The sequence below is a fragment of the Dendrobates tinctorius genome, unplaced genomic scaffold (assembly GCF_039654945.1).
Source record: "Dendrobates tinctorius isolate UK_male_01 unplaced genomic scaffold, ASM3965494v1 ptg000097l, whole genome shotgun sequence".
Classification (NCBI taxonomy): Eukaryota; Metazoa; Chordata; class Amphibia; order Anura; family Dendrobatidae; genus Dendrobates; species Dendrobates tinctorius.
Genome location: NW_027361765.1, coordinates 19,334,606 through 19,351,656, shown reverse-complemented (window position 1 = coordinate 19,351,656; position 17,051 = coordinate 19,334,606). Strand labels below are relative to the sequence as shown.

At 42.3% G+C, this 17,051-nt stretch overlaps 1 protein-coding gene across 3 annotated transcripts in view; it reads right to left on the bottom strand.

The window, feature by feature from the left end:
* The window catches only part of THSD4 (thrombospondin type 1 domain containing 4), a 1,135,048-nt gene that overhangs the window by 62,164 nt on the left and 1,055,833 nt on the right, over positions 1-17,051 (bottom strand). For all 3 annotated transcript variants that reach the window (XM_073586946.1, XM_073586947.1, XM_073586948.1), the window contains 2 exons: positions 11,250-11,454; positions 3,395-3,568 (listed from right to left, as the gene is read on the bottom strand). In XM_073586946.1, the coding sequence (XP_073443047.1) occupies positions 3,395-3,568; positions 11,250-11,454 (379 nt within the window). The remainder of the gene's footprint in view (positions 1-3,394; positions 3,569-11,249; positions 11,455-17,051) is intronic.

Below are 17,051 nucleotides of genomic sequence, written 5' to 3'. Positions count from 1 at the left end.
TGTAACCGTACTGACCCGAAGAATAAAACTGCTTTATCAATTTTACTGCACGCGGAACTGTGTAAACGCACTCCCCCAAAAGAAATTCATTAAACGCTGGTTTTTGTTCATTCTGCATCCCAAAAATCGGAATAAAAAGCGATCAAAAAATGTCACATGCCCAAAAATGGTACCAATAAAAACGTCAACTCGTCCCGCAAAAAATAAGACCTCACATGACTCGGTGGGTCAAAATACGGAAAAATTATAGCTCTCAATATGTGGTGATGCAAAAACTATTTTTACAATAAAAAGCGTCTTTTAGCGTGCGACAGCTGCCAAAAATAAAAACCGCCACAAATAGTAAATCAAACCCCCCGTTATCACCCCCTTAGTTAGGGAAAAATAATAAAATTAAAAAAATGTATTTATTTCCATTTTTCCATTAGGGTTAGGGTTAGGGCTAGGGTTAGGGCTTGGGTTAGGGCTAGGGTTAGGGCTGAGATTAGGGTTAGGGGTGTGTTGGGGTTCGGGTTGGAGTTAGAATTGGGGGTTTCCACTGTTTGGGCACATCAGGGGCTCTCCAAATGCAACATTGCGTCTGATCTCAATTCCAGCCAATTCTGAGTTGAAAAAGTCATATGGTGCTCCTTCCCTTCCAAGCTCTGCCATGCGCCCAAACAGTGTTTTACCCCCACATGTAGGGTGTCAGCCTACTCAGGACAAATTGCAAAACAATTTTTGGGGTCCAATTTCTCCTGTTACCCTTAGGAAAATAAAAAATTGGGGGCAAAAATATCATTTTTGTGGAAAAAAATGATTTTTCTATTTTCACGTCCGAGCGTTATAAACTTCTGTGAAGCACTTGGGGGTTCAAAGTGCTCACCACACATCTAGATAAGTTCCGTGGGGGGGTCTAGTGTCCAAAATGGGGTCACTTGTGGGGAGTTTCAATAGTTTAGGTACATCAAGGGCTCTCCAAACGCACATGACACCCGCAGACCATTCCATCAAAGTCTGCATTCCAAAATGGCACTGCTTCCCTTCCGAGCCCCGACGTGTGTCCATACAGTAGTTTTCTCCCACATATGGGGTGTCAGCGTACTCATGACAAATTGGACAACAACTTTTGCAGTCCAATTTCTCCTGTTACCCTTGGGAAAATGAAAAAATTGGGGACTAATTGATCAGGTTTGTGGAAAAAATACGATTTTTTTATTTTCATGCCCTGGCATTATAAACTTCTGTGAAGCCCTTGGGGGTTCAAAGTGCTCACCTCACATCTAGATAAGTTCCTTAGGGGGTCTAGTTTTCAAAATGGGGTCATTTGTGGGGGGTTTCCACTGTTTAGGTACATTAGGGGTTCTCCAAAGGCAACATGACACCCGCAGACCATTCCATCAATGTCTGCATTCCAAAACGTCACTACTTCCCTTCCGATCCCCGACGTGTGCCCATACAGTAGTTTTCTCCCACATATGGGGTATCAGCATACTCAGGACAAATTGGAAAACAACTTTTGGGGTTCAATTTCTCCTGTTACCCTTAGGAAAATAAAAAAAATGGTGACTAAAAGATCATGTTTGTGGAAAAAATACGAATTTTTTATTTTCACGCCTGGGCGTTATAAACTTCTGTGAAGCACTGGGGGGTTCAAAGTGCTCACCACACATCTAGATAAGTTCCTTGGGGGGTCTAGTTTCCAAAATGGTGTCATTTGTGGGGGGTTTCCACTGTTTAGGTACATCAGGAGTTTTCCAATCGCGACATGGTGTCCGATCTCAATTCCAGCCAAAAACGTCAAATGGCGCTGCTTCCCTTCCGAGCTCTGCCATGCACCCAAATAGTGGTTTACCCCCACATGTGGGGTATCAGCATACTCAGGACAAATTGCACAATAACTTTTAGGGTCCTGTTACCCTTGGGAAAATAAAAATTGGGGTGAAAAGATCATTTTTGTGGAAAAAATATGATTTTTTTAATTCAAAGTTCTCACCACATATCTAGATAAGTTCCTTGGGGGGTCTAGTTTCCAAAATGGGGTCACTTGTAGGGGGTTTCCACTGTTTAGGTACATCAGGGACTCTCCAAACGTGACATGGCGTCCGATCTGAATTCCAGCCAATTTTGCATTGAAAAAGTCAAACGGCGCTCCTTCCATTCTGAGCTCTGCCATGCGCCGAAACAGTCGTTCCCCCCACAAATCAGGTATCAGCGTACTCAGGACAAATTGCACAATAACTTTTGCAGTCCAATTTCTCCTGTTACCCTTGGTAAAATAAAAAAAATTGAACCTGAAGTATTTTTTTTGTGAAAAAAAGTTAGATGTTCATTTTTTTTTTAAATATTCCTGTGACGCATTTAAAGGGTTAATAAACTTCTTGAATGTGGTTTTGAGCACCTTAAGGGGTGCAGTTTTTAGAATGGTGTCACTTTTGGATATTTTCTATCATATAGACCCCTCAAAGTGGCTTCAAATGTGATGTGGTCCTAAAAATGAAATGGTGTTGTAAAAATGAGAAATTGCTGGTCAACTTTTAACCCTTATAACTTCCTAACAAAAAAAATTTTGGTTCCAAAATTGTGCTGATGTAAAGTAAACATGTGGGAAATGTTAGTTATCAAGTTTTTTGTGTGCCGTATCTCTGTGATTTAAGGGCATAAAAGTTCAAAGTTGGAAAATTGCGGAATTTTCAAAATTTTTGCCAAATTTCCATTTTTTTCACAAATAAACGCAAGTTATTTGAATGAAATTTTACCACTAACATGAAGTACAATATGTCATGAGAAAACAATGTCAGAATCACCGGGATCCATGGAAGCGTTCCAGAGTTATGACCTCATAAAGGTACAGTGGTCAGAATTGTAAAAATTGGCCCGGTCATGAACGTGCAAACCACCCTTGGGGGTGAAGGGGTTAATAATCACTGCACGATAGAAAACCTTATGGCCAACTACCCACGTGCGAAAACACTGTTTTTCTTTCTGCACCAACATACTCAATAACAATTGTCTTGGATTATTGTGTTTTTTCTGTGTTGTTTATGCGTTTTTGGAGACAATTTGAAGCAACTTCTTTTTACCTGTTTTTTTACTGCAGATACACTAGGATTCTGCACTTGAAAATGCAACTTAATTTTTACATTCATTCATTCATGAGTTTTCATTAAAATGAAATCCAGTTTGCTTGAACTGTTCAATGCAGCAGATTTTCAGTTCAAAAAAGCATTAATATGGACTAGTATCAGTGATTAAACATTACCCACAATATGGAATTTTTGAAGGCTTCTATGTGGCTTTTCTAACAGACTCCAGTCCGTTCTACAAAAGTTTTCAATGCGCCATGTCAATGTTTTACTGCTAAACAAATTAAATTAATTGTTTGTTCATACTTGATGTGTATGCAATATCTTACCCTATCACTCCATTCTGTAAGGAACCAACTCTTTGCACACGGACCCATATCGCAGTTCTCAATGTCATTTGGCCGCAATTTCATATTGCATTCTTCATCATCAACCACATCTCCTATGTTACTGACACATTTTACATCACGTGTCTTCTGTCCCACTCCACATGGCACAGAACACTATGAATAAAGGAAAGAATATGATAATTGCAATGATTAGATCCAATGTAAATAAACATTTAATGTTAATTTGGTTACTGGGGTCCTGTGTTCAAATCCCAGCAAGGACAACATCTGCAAGGAGTCTATATGTTTTCCTCCCACAATCAAAAGTCATAGTGATAGATTGTGAGAACCATTTGGCATAGTGATATTAATGTCTGTTAAGCGCTGTGGAAATTATTGGCACTATACACTGTGAACAATTATTAGGGAAGTGAATATTTTGAGGACATCATCCCTTTTATGCAAACTTTCCAACTCCAAGCTGTATAAACTTGAATTCTTGCTTGATGTAGTAGATCAGGTAATGTGTATTTGCTTAATGAGGGGAAGAGGCCTAAAGGTACTGTCACACTTAGCGATGTACCAGCGATCCCGACCAGCGATATGACGCGGTCAGGATCGCTGGTACATCGCTAAGTGGTCGCTAGTGAGCTGCCACACAGACAGATCTCACCAGCGACATCGCTGGGGACGGGGATCGCTACTTACCTGTCACACCAGGCGATCCTGCGTCCTCCCGCCCGGCTCCACGCGTCGCTCGTCTTCACAGCAGGAAGTGCCGCAGGAAGCTGGTGACGAGAAACAGTCCTGAACGTTCTCGCGCGATCAGCGATAACCAGCGGGGGGGCCGGTCGTAGGTAAGTATCAGACATAGCGATATCGCTAGCAATATCGCTATAACGTCACTAGTTATAGCGATATTGCTAGCGATATCTCTTAGTGTGACATGCCCTTAAGGATACAATGCCCTTTATCAAGGTGCACATAATTATTAAGCAGATTGTTTTTCTCAGGCAAAATGGGCCAAAAAAGTAATTTAACTGACTCTAACTTAAAAACATTTTTTTGACCTTGCAAACAGAGGGATGCCACACTCTTAAATTTGCTAAGATATTGTGGTATGATCACAGAATTATCAAAAGTTTTGTTGCAAATAGTAAATAGGGTAAAAAATATGAGAAGAATCAAATGTGAAGTGAGCAAGAACCCATTATCTTCCAGTGCTGACATATTCCAGAACTGCAACCTCCTTGGACAGCCCATAAGTACAAGGTGCTCTGCGCTCAGAGACATGACCAATGTAAGGGAGGGTAAAATCCAACCATCATTGAACAAGACACAGAAGTTGAATTATCAAGACTGAGCGAAGAAATATCAGAAGACAGATTTTTTTCTTTCATGGACTGGTGAGATGAGAGTGACCATTGAATGACTAGATTAATGGGCCTGTTTCCACGCCAGTAAAGTGAAGGTGGTGTACTGCTATCAGCAGGGTCGGAATGGCCCACTGTGGAACCAGAGGATTGGAACCCTGCTTGCATACAGGGCCGGCAGCTGTCTAGGGTCCCTGCTGCTCCAGGGGCCCCCAGCCAGTGGTGTGTCGCTAATAGGGGCACACCCAATTACTATGGGGCCCGTGAGTCGGGGGGGCAGCCCGATGCCAGTGGAGCAGCAGCTGGAGACAGGAGCCTGTCCCCGCTGCTAAAGAGAAAAGAATATTCACACTTCTCCATGGGTGTGGAGAGGAGTGAATATTCATTTCACTTTAATAGCAGGCAGTGTTTGCCGCAGGCTGAGGCTAACATTGCCCACAGGGGTGTGCTAGGTGCCAGGATTCTCCGTCTGCATGGGGTAGATTCCAAGCTTTGTCTGCCTCTGTGGTCTCCCATTCTGCTTCAGCTGCAGTGGGAGCTGCTCAGCAAAGACATCAGTCTCAGTGTCTTGCTCAGACTCGTGCTGTTCACTTGGTTACTGCTGGCTCTCCAGCCAAAGCTATAGTAACTAGCAATAGCCAGCGGCGAACAGATGCTCCAGAGACTAAGTCCAGAAATCACCCTACTGAGCATGCTCGTGAGGTGGCGACTTCTCATTGGTGGTCGATCGTCAGCTGCTCGGGTGACGTGGCAGGTCCAGATTGGTCCACGAGCAAGGTCCTGTATGATGACTTGAATGGAACGTATCAAAGGTTATATGTGTTTGGTGTGTTGGTGGATACGCTACCATCCTGTGTGCACATGTGCTGCTTCTAGCATGGAGATTGTGTGTCCAGGCAGGCAGTGTAGGGTGGGAACTGCTGCTTGGCTCTGCATCTGACTCCGGACATCCTAAGTCGCGTGTGCAGTTAGCATATCCGAGTGTCAGAGCGAGCACAACCACCAGCCTAGTCTTCCCTGGGGGGAAGCTATAGGGATCTCCAACTAGCATCATTATTGCTGTACTCCTGTGGCATCTAACAGGTTATAATCTTGAGTGCTTCCTCTTGTATTACCGCTCTGTGGAGTAACAGAGTCAGGTATTTTGCACTCAGTTCACACTGAGTGACATTTAACTCAGTGTGTTTACAGTGCTTGCTCTCAGCTTTGCTCCACCAATGTTCAATAGCTGTGGTTTCCCATCACCGCACAGTGGATCCCGGGTTGTGATTGCACTTTACCATCTTTTATTTTCAGTGTGATCCGCTCATCCTAACAGGGTGGACATACCGCATGTAAAGCCGGTGCAGCAGCATTGGGGCATGGAGTTTGGCCCCTGCAGAGTGGCTAACATGGAGGGCAATCAGTGGGCAGGGAATGATCCCTGCAGCTCTGCGACCTACATGAGAAGATGGCAGCGGAGTGGATGCAGTCTTGCTTCTTGCCCAGTGCTTCCTGTCTGACACAGCAGACAGATGGATGACATCATCATTCAGTGTGCGTCTGTTTCAGAGAGAAAGCTGCCGGTGATGAAGATGCTTCCAGGATGTGCTGCAGCTGCGGGGAACGTGCAGAGAGTTGAGTGGTGCTGTGTGTCTGTCTGTCTGCGTGCATGTGTGTGTGTGTATATGGTGTGGTGCTGTGTGTGAGAGTGGTGCAGTTTGTTGTGTGTGGGGGTGCTGTGTGTGTGTATTGGAGAGGGCAATGATGTGGGTGATAGAGAGCAGTGGTGAGGAGAAAGCAATGTTGGTGGTGGTGGAAAGGATGATGGTGGTGGGGAAGAGGCAATGATGGAGGTGGTGGAATGGGCAATGATGGGGTGGTGAGGAAGAAGATGGTTGTAGTGGAAAGGACAATTATGGTGGTGCTCTAATGGGCAATGATGGAGTGGTGGTGAGAAGGCAATGATGGAAAAGATGGAGGGCAATGATGGGAGTGGTGGGAAGAAAGCAATGATAGAGGTGATAGAAAGGGCAATGATGGGGTGGTGGAAAGGACAATGATGGTGGTGGGGGAGGAGGCAATGATGAAGGTGGTGGAATGGGCAATGATGGGGATGGTGGGGGAGAAAGCAATGATGAAGGTGGTGGAAAGGGCAATGACAAGGGTGATGGGTGAGAAGGCAATGATGCAGGTGGTGATGAGGACAATGATGGTGGTGGAGGGGGGCTGCATTACACCCTATGAGGGGGGCTGCAGTATACTAGATTAGGGGGGCTGCCTTATACTATATGAGGGGGGCCGCATTATATTATATGAGGGGGCTGCATTATACTTTATGAGTGGGCTACATTATATTCTGTAGGGTGGCTGCACTATATTCTGTGGGGGGGCTGCATTATACCCTAAGAAGGGGCTACATTATATTATATGGGGGCTGCATTATATCTTATGAGGGGGTTGCATTATATTCCATGAGGGAGGCTGCATTATATTCTATGAGGGGGCTACATTATATTCTACGAGGAAGCTACTTTATATTCTATAAGGGGGCTACCACAACCCCTGCTACATAATTAAGACATGTACTACCTTATATTATACCCTGAAATTAGCGTGTTTTACCACACAATTGGTGGTCTTGTATTTATTTCTATTTAGCTACATAGTGGGCCCCAAGAATGATTTTCTCTGGTGGGCCCAAGGTGCTCCAGCCCTACACTGGCTATGGGCTATTATTATTATTATTATTATTATTATTATTATTATTATTATTATTAAAGATGAGTTAGTTGGATCTTACTGGCTTGAATATGGACTCAAAATCCACTCTCAAACCTACTGCCAGTTTATAAAAGACACTTTCTTCAAGCAATGGTACAGGAAAACATCTGCATCTTTCAAGAAAACCATGATCATGTACTGAAGTACTCCACTGCTTGACTATCAGTAAAGCCTGTAAAGATGAAAGAATAATGACATGGCCACCTTCCTCACCTGACCTAAACTCTATTGAGAACTTCAGGGCCCTTCGTGCCCTCAGATTTATAGTGATGGAAAACAGTCCACCTCTCTGAACAGTGTCTGGGAAGCTGTGGTTGGTGCTGCCCAAAAGGATTTACTCCATGGATAGAAGGCTTATGACTGTTATTGAAAAGAAGGGTGGCTATATTGGTCACTGATATTTTTTTAAATGAAAGAAAGGTTTCATATTTATTAACCTTTTGGATTGACTGACAGTGATGTGGTTGTTCAATAATAAAATTAATAATAAAAAAGAAAAAATGTCCATTATCCACACACTCAATAAGTAAAATAAATACATAGATTTGGCAGTGTCTGAGCAAAAATGCTTAGGCCGTGAAAAGAAATTGCACTAATAATGAATTCATATCAAGCATTATTTGAGAAATACACAATTCACAGAATTGAAAAAGAAGCTTGCAATTTGCTGAAAGTAATTGCTGCTAATGACTTTTAATCAATTTATATGATGCTGAGTTACAACTGTATGGCAAAAGACTAAACATCATATAAAATAACCTGAATAGGGCTAAAAGACAAGAATTTTAAATTCTGCTTATGAAAATAATGTTTTCCATTTACAGAAAGAGAAAATCTACAGTTGAAAACCTTGTTTTAGGCTTAAGAATTGGGCCATGTGGTTTATAGCAGCAGAACATTTTTGGCTTTAGAGCCAAGAAACGTGTAATTCCAATAGCCTACTAATAAACTGCTCATTAAACAAACTAGGCACAAGAGCACTGTTTGAAGACAGGTTTGCAGCAGAATATAACTAGTCACGCGTTCATTTCTAATATTATTATACAATTTGTATTAATTGCTGAATTTTATTATTACTATGATATCACTCAGATGAAGGCCAGGGTTATACAGCAACTTTGATCGTGTCACCCAAAAATTAGTTTAATTTGTCTGCAACTTGCTGTTTCACTTTTGGAGACATATAAAAAATATAAATAAATAACTAACTCCAAAAACAAACCTAATAGCAGACAGGTGGCATATGGCACAGTTATTGCAATTAATAGGTGAGATGCCGCAATGCAATATTGTGGTCTTTATGTAGAGACATAAAAGTGCCTCTGTGTTTGTAGCCTACAATAGAAACTATCACTATAAAATCATTTTGGGGTCTTTCTTCTCCTCTATATAACCTCTTGGTATGTAGCTGGAGAGCTGCAGTGCGTCTCTTAAGGGGACTTTGTCAGCACAGAATGACTGTTCAAGCCAATTATAGTCGCTAGGTGCTTCATAGCATGGCCAAACATTTAAGAGCACCTTCCCACCTACTTGTTTTCCATCCTTCTCTTGCTCTGTAAAGTCAGAGCTATCAAACAGAGAAGAGATGGAAGTGGAGATTGAGAAAAAGAAGTTGGTGGGAATGTGTGTGTAAATGATTGGCCCCGCCATGTACTTGGTTTGAACAGTCATTCTGTGCTGACAGAGTCCCTTTAAATATCTCATCTGTTGCTCACTACCCCTCTCATGGCATGTTCTAATACTCTGGCTGAGGCATAGAGAATGCAGTGTGATCCCATCTCAGTCTCTTTCCCTCTCCAATTTCCTGAGTGCTTAGTTATTATGTTGTTAAAAATCATCTTCTTAGTGGCTAGGAAGATTTCTGAACATTTTCAAAAAGACTGCAGACATGGAAATGGGGACTAGAATGTGAGAACTATGTACTTTACACTCCTAAAACAGATTAAGATGTCTCATATATTTACATGTACTACTAAATAGAGATGAGCGAATCGGGCAAAATTGAAATTCACATTTTCACTGTGATTTTACCATGAAATTTTATTTGCAGAAAAGTTATTTTCTGCAAGTTTAATGCCCTTTATTATTATTTGGGATCTCTAAACATAAGGTGAAAAAAATCCTTATACTCACCCTCGGTTTGCATCTCTGGTCGATCACTGCTTCTTGTCCGCTGTCCGGTCTTTGGCCTGGTGTTCTCCTAAGCTAAGAATTCCAGCCACAAGCAGGTCCTAGAGATCACGGTGCATGTGCAGTGACCTTCAGGGCCTCCTCTTCACCAGAAGCCCCAGCTTAGAGTGAAGAATAGGCCAAAGATACGGCTTGATGATGCGTAGGACCAGACAGTGGCCAGTGAGCCCCCCGGGGAGAGCTGGAGAGGTGTGTGGTGAGGTATGTTTTATTTTCCTTTTTAGCTTTTAGTAGGCCCACTACTGTTAAGTAAAATGACGGCCATTTTGATGAATTTGTGCAGTGTGAATAAAAAATATCCTTATTCTCCAGAATGCGGATTTTTGTCAAATTTGATTAACATTCAATTCCACTTGAATAAATCTGCTCATCTCTAACTTAAGCAAAAAAATTGTTAATTAAAATCAGTTGTAAACTGCTTTTGAGCCAATGCACAAGCTACTAAGTAAAGAGAGATATTTAGAAGACTTAAATCGTATGTATATTTTTTTTTATAAAATAAAAGTGTTTGTTAATTAGAGTGATCCTGCTTTATATATATATATATATATATAAATATATATATATTTTTTTTGTAGTTGTTTGAAATCTATAAATAGACCGATATATAAATGTTAAGAAAGAGAAACACATAGAATGGCGATAGATATTAAAGCAGAATGACAGAAAAATATTAATAGTGAAAAAGATAGTTTTGATATGCCAGTTTTGATATAAACCTACTTAAATAAATGACTTTACTTTTAAGTGCCCTAAGCAAAGTAGTGTGCTGTCACCGAAATGTAAATTGGTGAATTCCATAGACAAAATGCAAATCTGACAATTGGCACACAGTTGTCTTGCATACAATAAACAAGAGTAAAATTGCAGGTTGTTATTTGACAAATTGCTAAGAACATATGCCATTTTAGATATAAAACAATCCGTGTGAAGGATTTGTGAGCATAAAAACAAATAAAAAAGACACTATTATGATGGGCGCAGATAGAACATTTTCCGAGTGTGCCGAGAAATTCATTTCAGGGTATTTTTCTGCTTTGCATTGAGTAAGAGAAACATGTATTGTAAGTGACAAGCAGCTAGAGACAACCCCTAGTCATATTCATATCATAAGCACAAGAGAAGAGGGTGACTCTGTAAAAGCGAGGGGATGTCCGCGGTGTAAAATAATCCTGACATTTCCGAGATAGGGAATATTCTGGTTATTAGGGGCACTGATTCATCTGCAAGGGAATGCACATACAGAAAGCAGAGCTAGAATTAAGTAAACTTTATGAAAACTGATTTTCTTACTTTGTCTCCAGCAAATCTTAAAAAAAGGAGAAAATAGCAATGAGACTTTATGATCTTCCCATTGCCTTCCTTAAATAATTTGACAGATCTTACCGCAGCACACAATTTTTCAAGACTGACATGCAATATGTCAGTTCCTATGAATCTAAATGTTTTTCTTCTCTTCCAGACCTATAGTAACAAGTTTGAAATGTGACATGGTGGTCTTAATACTTCCCCTTACATCTGTGACTTACAGGTGTCCAGTCTGCTCTGATTTGCCATTCACTGCAGATCTTCAGCTGACACGTACTCGTTGTCTCCGGCTTCTCCAGGCTCTGACAGCGGTGCGGTTGTACCGTATGGGTGCGGTTAGCGTATATATGCCTGCACAGAATCTGGCGGTGTTGCATGCCCAAACCACAAGTCTTACTGCACTCAGACCATTCTCCTATGTCCCAACTACAGAGAGAAAAAGGAAGAAAGAACAAATACCAAGATTAACTATACACTTTTATTAGTATATTATATTTGTAAGTCAGATCTAAAAGGTGTTGTGACTGTTTACTATTGGACAATTCAGTACCCGAATTAAAACAAAATACTGGATGTTCTCCTCCTGCAGCAGCGCCATTCTAGTGATGTCAGCACTGCTGTTCCATGCGGTAATGTGACATCGGTTTCATCTGAGCGGACATCTGCCCTGATGAAATATTGATGACCTGCAGTTGATGAGCATCTTCTCATTAGCTTCAGCCAGGATGTGACACAACATTATCAGGTACCGCCAGGAGTACAGCTGAAACAGCACCGCTGAAGAAGGTACATAACCACTTTTTATTTTAATTCTGATGCTGAATTGATTAAGCAGGGTTTGTCCAGTATTGTACAACCCCTTTAACATTAACATGCATGCCATCAGTGAATAGAAGTATTAGTAACATATCAGAGGCAGGAAGCCAGTCTTCACAAAGCTTGTAAAAATGTGCAAAAATAATGTCAAAATTGCAATAAAATATGAAGTAAATGGAATTCACCTCTTGTGTGATTTATTATAGACACTGTTCACAAATTCTAGAGTTATAAAAGCTATAGAAAAAGGGATGTGGCTAAATGTAGTTATAAAATGCACCATAATTTATTTGCCTGCTGCCTTTTCTTTTTTCAATTGTATGTATAAAAAAATGTAAGTGACTTCCAAGTGAAAGCAGACTGAAGAATGGTTAGGTCACTTACTCATCTTTTGAAACCTGAAGCAGTTGAAGGGAAGCTGTGAGCAGGTTTTTGCTATGTAATGTGAGGACAGTGTGAGATAAAAGTTAAAACACAGATTTCAGAGATGTGTCACATTTTTGGCTGTGTGCCACTGCTTACTTACAATGTAGGTTTTATCACCTGGCAATTATCATTGCCGTGACTGTTGTGAGTTCATTTTCCCCTTCATTACTGAGGCCCGAGGAACTCCCTCTTCTGGTAAAGAAAGGTAGTGAGCCTGGTTGTCAAACACCTGAGGCTGATGATTGTGACTGGCTGAGTGGAGTTACGGACTGGATATAATGCTGCCGACGCCCTTCTGCCCTGCGGGTGATTTCTCTGTGGGATCCTTGGAGACCAGTCTGAATTCCTGCTCCTCCAAAGCTAAGTTTGCTGCTCGGCCTTTTGCTTTTGTGCTTTGACTTTGTTTTTGCTTTGTTTTTCTGGATTTCTGCCATTCCCTTCTGGGGTGTGCTGAATTCTTTTAGCTCTGTCTTCTGAAAATACCTGAGTGCTGATTCAGTTTTTGAAGCCTAGCTGCTTCAGGGCCTTTTTCATATCAGCTGGTTGGCTTATGTCTTTGATAGGGTTTTGGCAGATTGCAGACAGCAGCCTTCCTGTCCTTTCCTATCTAGGTAGTTTTGGGGCCCTGCCTTTGCTCAGTCTATCTTTCTGTCTGTGTTAGTATTTTCATCTTGCTTCACCGTCATTATATGTTGGGGGTTGCCTATTGCTTTGGGGTCTGCTCTGGGGCAGTTTAGATTTCCCCTTTCTTTCTTTAGGCCTATGTATTTCTCCAGCTGTGATCGAGGGGTCTAGGGCATCGTAGGAACCCCCCACGGCTACTGCTAGTTGTGTTGATAGGTTCAGGGGTCTGCAATCTGATAGTTGCCAACTTCTCTGGTTTTCTGGACTTAGCTTGTATTTCTGCTTTTGCCTCCTATGGTGACTCATTCATAACAGAATCACCGGCCATACCGCAGATTCTAGGGTACTCAATAGCAGGAAAGAATTGTGTAAAAAAAAAAAAAAAAGTGTATATTTTTTCCTCTATATCTCTGAGGCCGTAGGGGGAATTTTTTTTTCTCTCAATGGAGATAAAGCAATTGTCTGATCGTGTGGAGCAGCTCGCTGCGGAAGTGCGGGGAATTTCCACCTACCTTGCTCATTCACATGCTGCTGAACCAAAGATTCCTGCACCTGATGTATTTTTTGGGGATCGGTCTAAATTTTTGAATTTCAAAAATAATTGTAAATTATTTTTTGCCTTGAAGCCTAACTCGTCAGGGAGCTCCGCACAGCAGGTCAAAATTGTCATCTCTTTGCTGCGTGGCGATCCCCAGGATTGGGCGTTTTCTTTGAAACCAGACGATCCTATTCTGACTAATGTGAACGCATTCTTTCAAGCTTTGGGGTTGTTGTATGACGAACCTAATGCCATTGATCAGGCTGAAAAGACCCTGCTGGCATTGAGCCAGGGTCGTGATTCTGCAGAATTGTACTGTCAAAAATTCCAAAAGTGGGCAGTACTTACTACCTGGAATGATAATGCCTTGGCTGCTCTCTTTCGGAAGGGGTTGTCAGAAGCCGTAAAAGATACTATGGTGGGATTTCCTGTTCCCTCTGGTCTTGACGATTCTATGTCATTAGCCATTCAGGTTGATCGGCGTTTGCGCGAACGCAAAGCTGCACGAGAGGTGTTGCCACCTGTTGAACAAATGTCTGCACCTATGCAATGTGATAGAGTTTTTTCCAGAGAGCAGCGTCAGGAGTTCAGAAGGCGTAATAAGTTGTGTTTTTTCTGTGGAGATGCCTCTCATATTATTTCTGTCTGTCCCAAACGAGAGAAACGCTTTGCACACACGTTTTCTGTTGGGGGTGTTCAACCTAAGTTTCTTCTGGCTATTACTCTGATCTGCTCCCTGTCCACATTTTCCGCCAAGGCGTTTGTGGATTCGGGAGCAGCCCTAAACCTAATGGACTTGGATTTTGCTAAATGTTGTGGATTTCCGATGACACCTCTGCAGACGCCTATCCCTTTGAGGGGAATTGATGCCACTCCTTTGGCTAAAAATAAACCCCAGTTTTGGACCCAGGTGGTAATGCGGGTCGCCCCAGACCATCAAGAAAATTGCAGATTTCTGGTGTTGCATAATCTGCATGATACTGTTGTTCTGGGGTTTCCCTGGTTACAGATTCATAATCCAGTTTTGGATTGGAAATCTGTGTCTGTGGTGAGTTGGGGTTGTCGGTGTGCCTTTAGTGAGGCTCCGGTGTTTTCCACCTCTCCTCAGTCGCATGATGTTCCTGATTATTTGGCGGACTTTTATGATGTATTTAGTGAGAATGAGTCTGCGTCTCTGCCTCCTCATAGGAGTTATGACTGTGCAATTGAACTGAGCCCGGGGTGTAAATTTCCCAAGGGTCGGCTCTTCAATTTATCTGTACCCGAGCACGAGGCTATGCGATCCTATATTAAGGAGGCATTGGAGAAGGGTCATATTAGACCATCCTCGTCACCCTTGGGTGCCGTTTTTTTTTTGTAGCCAAAAAGGATGGATCATTAAGATTATCGTGCCCTCAACAAAATTACTGTTAAATATCAGTATCCGTTACCCCTGATTTCTGATCTATTCTCCAGAGTTAAAGGTGCTTGCTGGTTTACCAAGCTTGACCTCAAAAGGGCTTATAATCTTATTCGCATTAAGCATGGGGATGAATGGAAGACGGCGTTTAATACTCCGGAGGGACATTTTGAGTACCTGGTGATGCCTTTTGGGCTCACTAATGCCCCTTCTGTCTTCCAGTGCTTCATGAACGACATTTTCCGAGATTTTGTCGATAAATTTTTGATTATCTATCTGGATGATATTTTGATCTTCTCCAAGGATTGGGATTCTCATGTGGAACATATTCGGACTGTGTTCCGGATCTTGAGGGAGAATTCCCTGTATGTCAAGGGATCTAAATGCCTTTTTGGAGTACAGAGGATTTATTTTTTGGGATTTATTTTGTCCCCGTCAACTATTGAAATGGACCCGGCCAAGGTACAGGCCATTCACGATTGGGTTCAGCCCACTTCTTTGAAGGCCCTCCAGAAGTTTTTGGGTTTTGCTAATTTTTATCGGAAATTTATAGCAAAATTTTCTAGTATTGCCAAGCCATTGACTGATTTGACTAAAAAGGTGCTGATGTGTTAAATTGGTCTCCAGAGGCTGTTTCTTCTTTTCAGGAGTTGAAGCGAAGATTCACCTCCGCCCCGGTTTTGCGGCAACCTGATGTCTCACTTCCATTCCAGGTAGAGGTGGATGCTTCTGAGATTGGTGCAGGAGCGGTGTTGTCCCAAAAGGATCCTGTAACATCTAAAATGAATCCCTGTGCTTTCTTTTCCCGAAAGTTCTCTCCATCTGAACGTAACTATGATGTGGGAATAGGAACTGTTGGCCACGAAATGGGCATTTGAGGAGTGGAGACATTGGTTGGAGGGAGCTAAGCATCAAGTCGTGGTCCTCACTGACCACAAGAATTTGATTTACCTAGAGTCGGCTAAGCGCTTGAACCCTAGACAGGCTAGGTGGGCCTTGTTTTTTACACGTTTTGATTTTGTGGTTTCTTTTCTTCCTGGAACAAAGAATGTCAAGGCAGATGCCCTCTCTAGGAGCTTCCTTGCTGATTCTCCTGTGGTGACCAAGCCTGCTACCATCTTAGGCGAAGGGGTAGTTCTTTCTGCCATCTCGCCCGATTTGAGACGTGCTCTGGAAGAGTTCCAGGAGGACAAACCTGAGCGTTGTCCCAGTGGAAAGTTGTATGTTCCTGACCAGTGGAAGAAGAGAGTGATGTAAGTTCATTGCTCTGCTTTGGCTGGTCATCCAGGTATTTTTGGTACTAGAGATCTGGTGAGTCGTTTTTTTTGGTGGCCCTCCTTGTCTCGTGATGTCAGGAATTTTGTGCAGTCCTGTGAGACGTGCTCCCGGTCTAAATCGTGTTCTCGCTCTAGTGGGTTGTTGATGCCTTTGCCTGTCCCCAAGAGGCCATGGACTCATATTTCAATGGATTTCATCTCTGATATGCCTGTCTCTCAGAGGATGACTGTTATTTGGGTGATTTGTGATAGGTTCTCTAAGATGGTTCATCTTGTACCACTCCCTAAGTTGCCGTCTTCCTCTGAGTTGGTGCCCCTGTTTTTACAACAGGTGGTTCGTTTGCACGGGATTCCTGAGAACATTGTATCTGACAGAGGAGTGCAGTTTGTGTCTAGATTTTGGAGATCTTTCTGTTCCAGGCTGGGAATTCAATTGTCCTTCTCCTCTGCTTTTCACCCTCAGACCAATGGGCAGACAGAGAGAACAAACCAGACCTTGGGGTCATATTTAAGATGTTTTATTTCTGCTGATCAGGATGATTGGGTTTCATTTTTGCCCTTGGCCGAATTTGCTTTGAATAATAGAGCTAGTTCTGCCACTTTGACGTCACCTTTTTTTTGTAACTTTGGGTTTCATCCTCGATTTTCTTCAGGGCAGGTGGAGCCCTCTGCCTGCCCAAGTGTTGACACTGTGGTGGAGAGAATGCACCAGATCTGGGACCAAGTGGTGGATAAGTTATCTCTCTCCCAGGAGAAGGCCCAGCGGTTTTCCAACCGACATAGGACCATTGGTCCCCAGTTTAAGGTTGGTGATATGGTGTGGTTATCATCAAGAAATATTGCTATGAAGGTGGCTTCTCCTAAGTTTAAGCCTAGATTTATTGTACCTTACAAGATTGTGGAGATTATTAATCCGGTCTCTTTTCGTTTGGCTCTTCCTGTC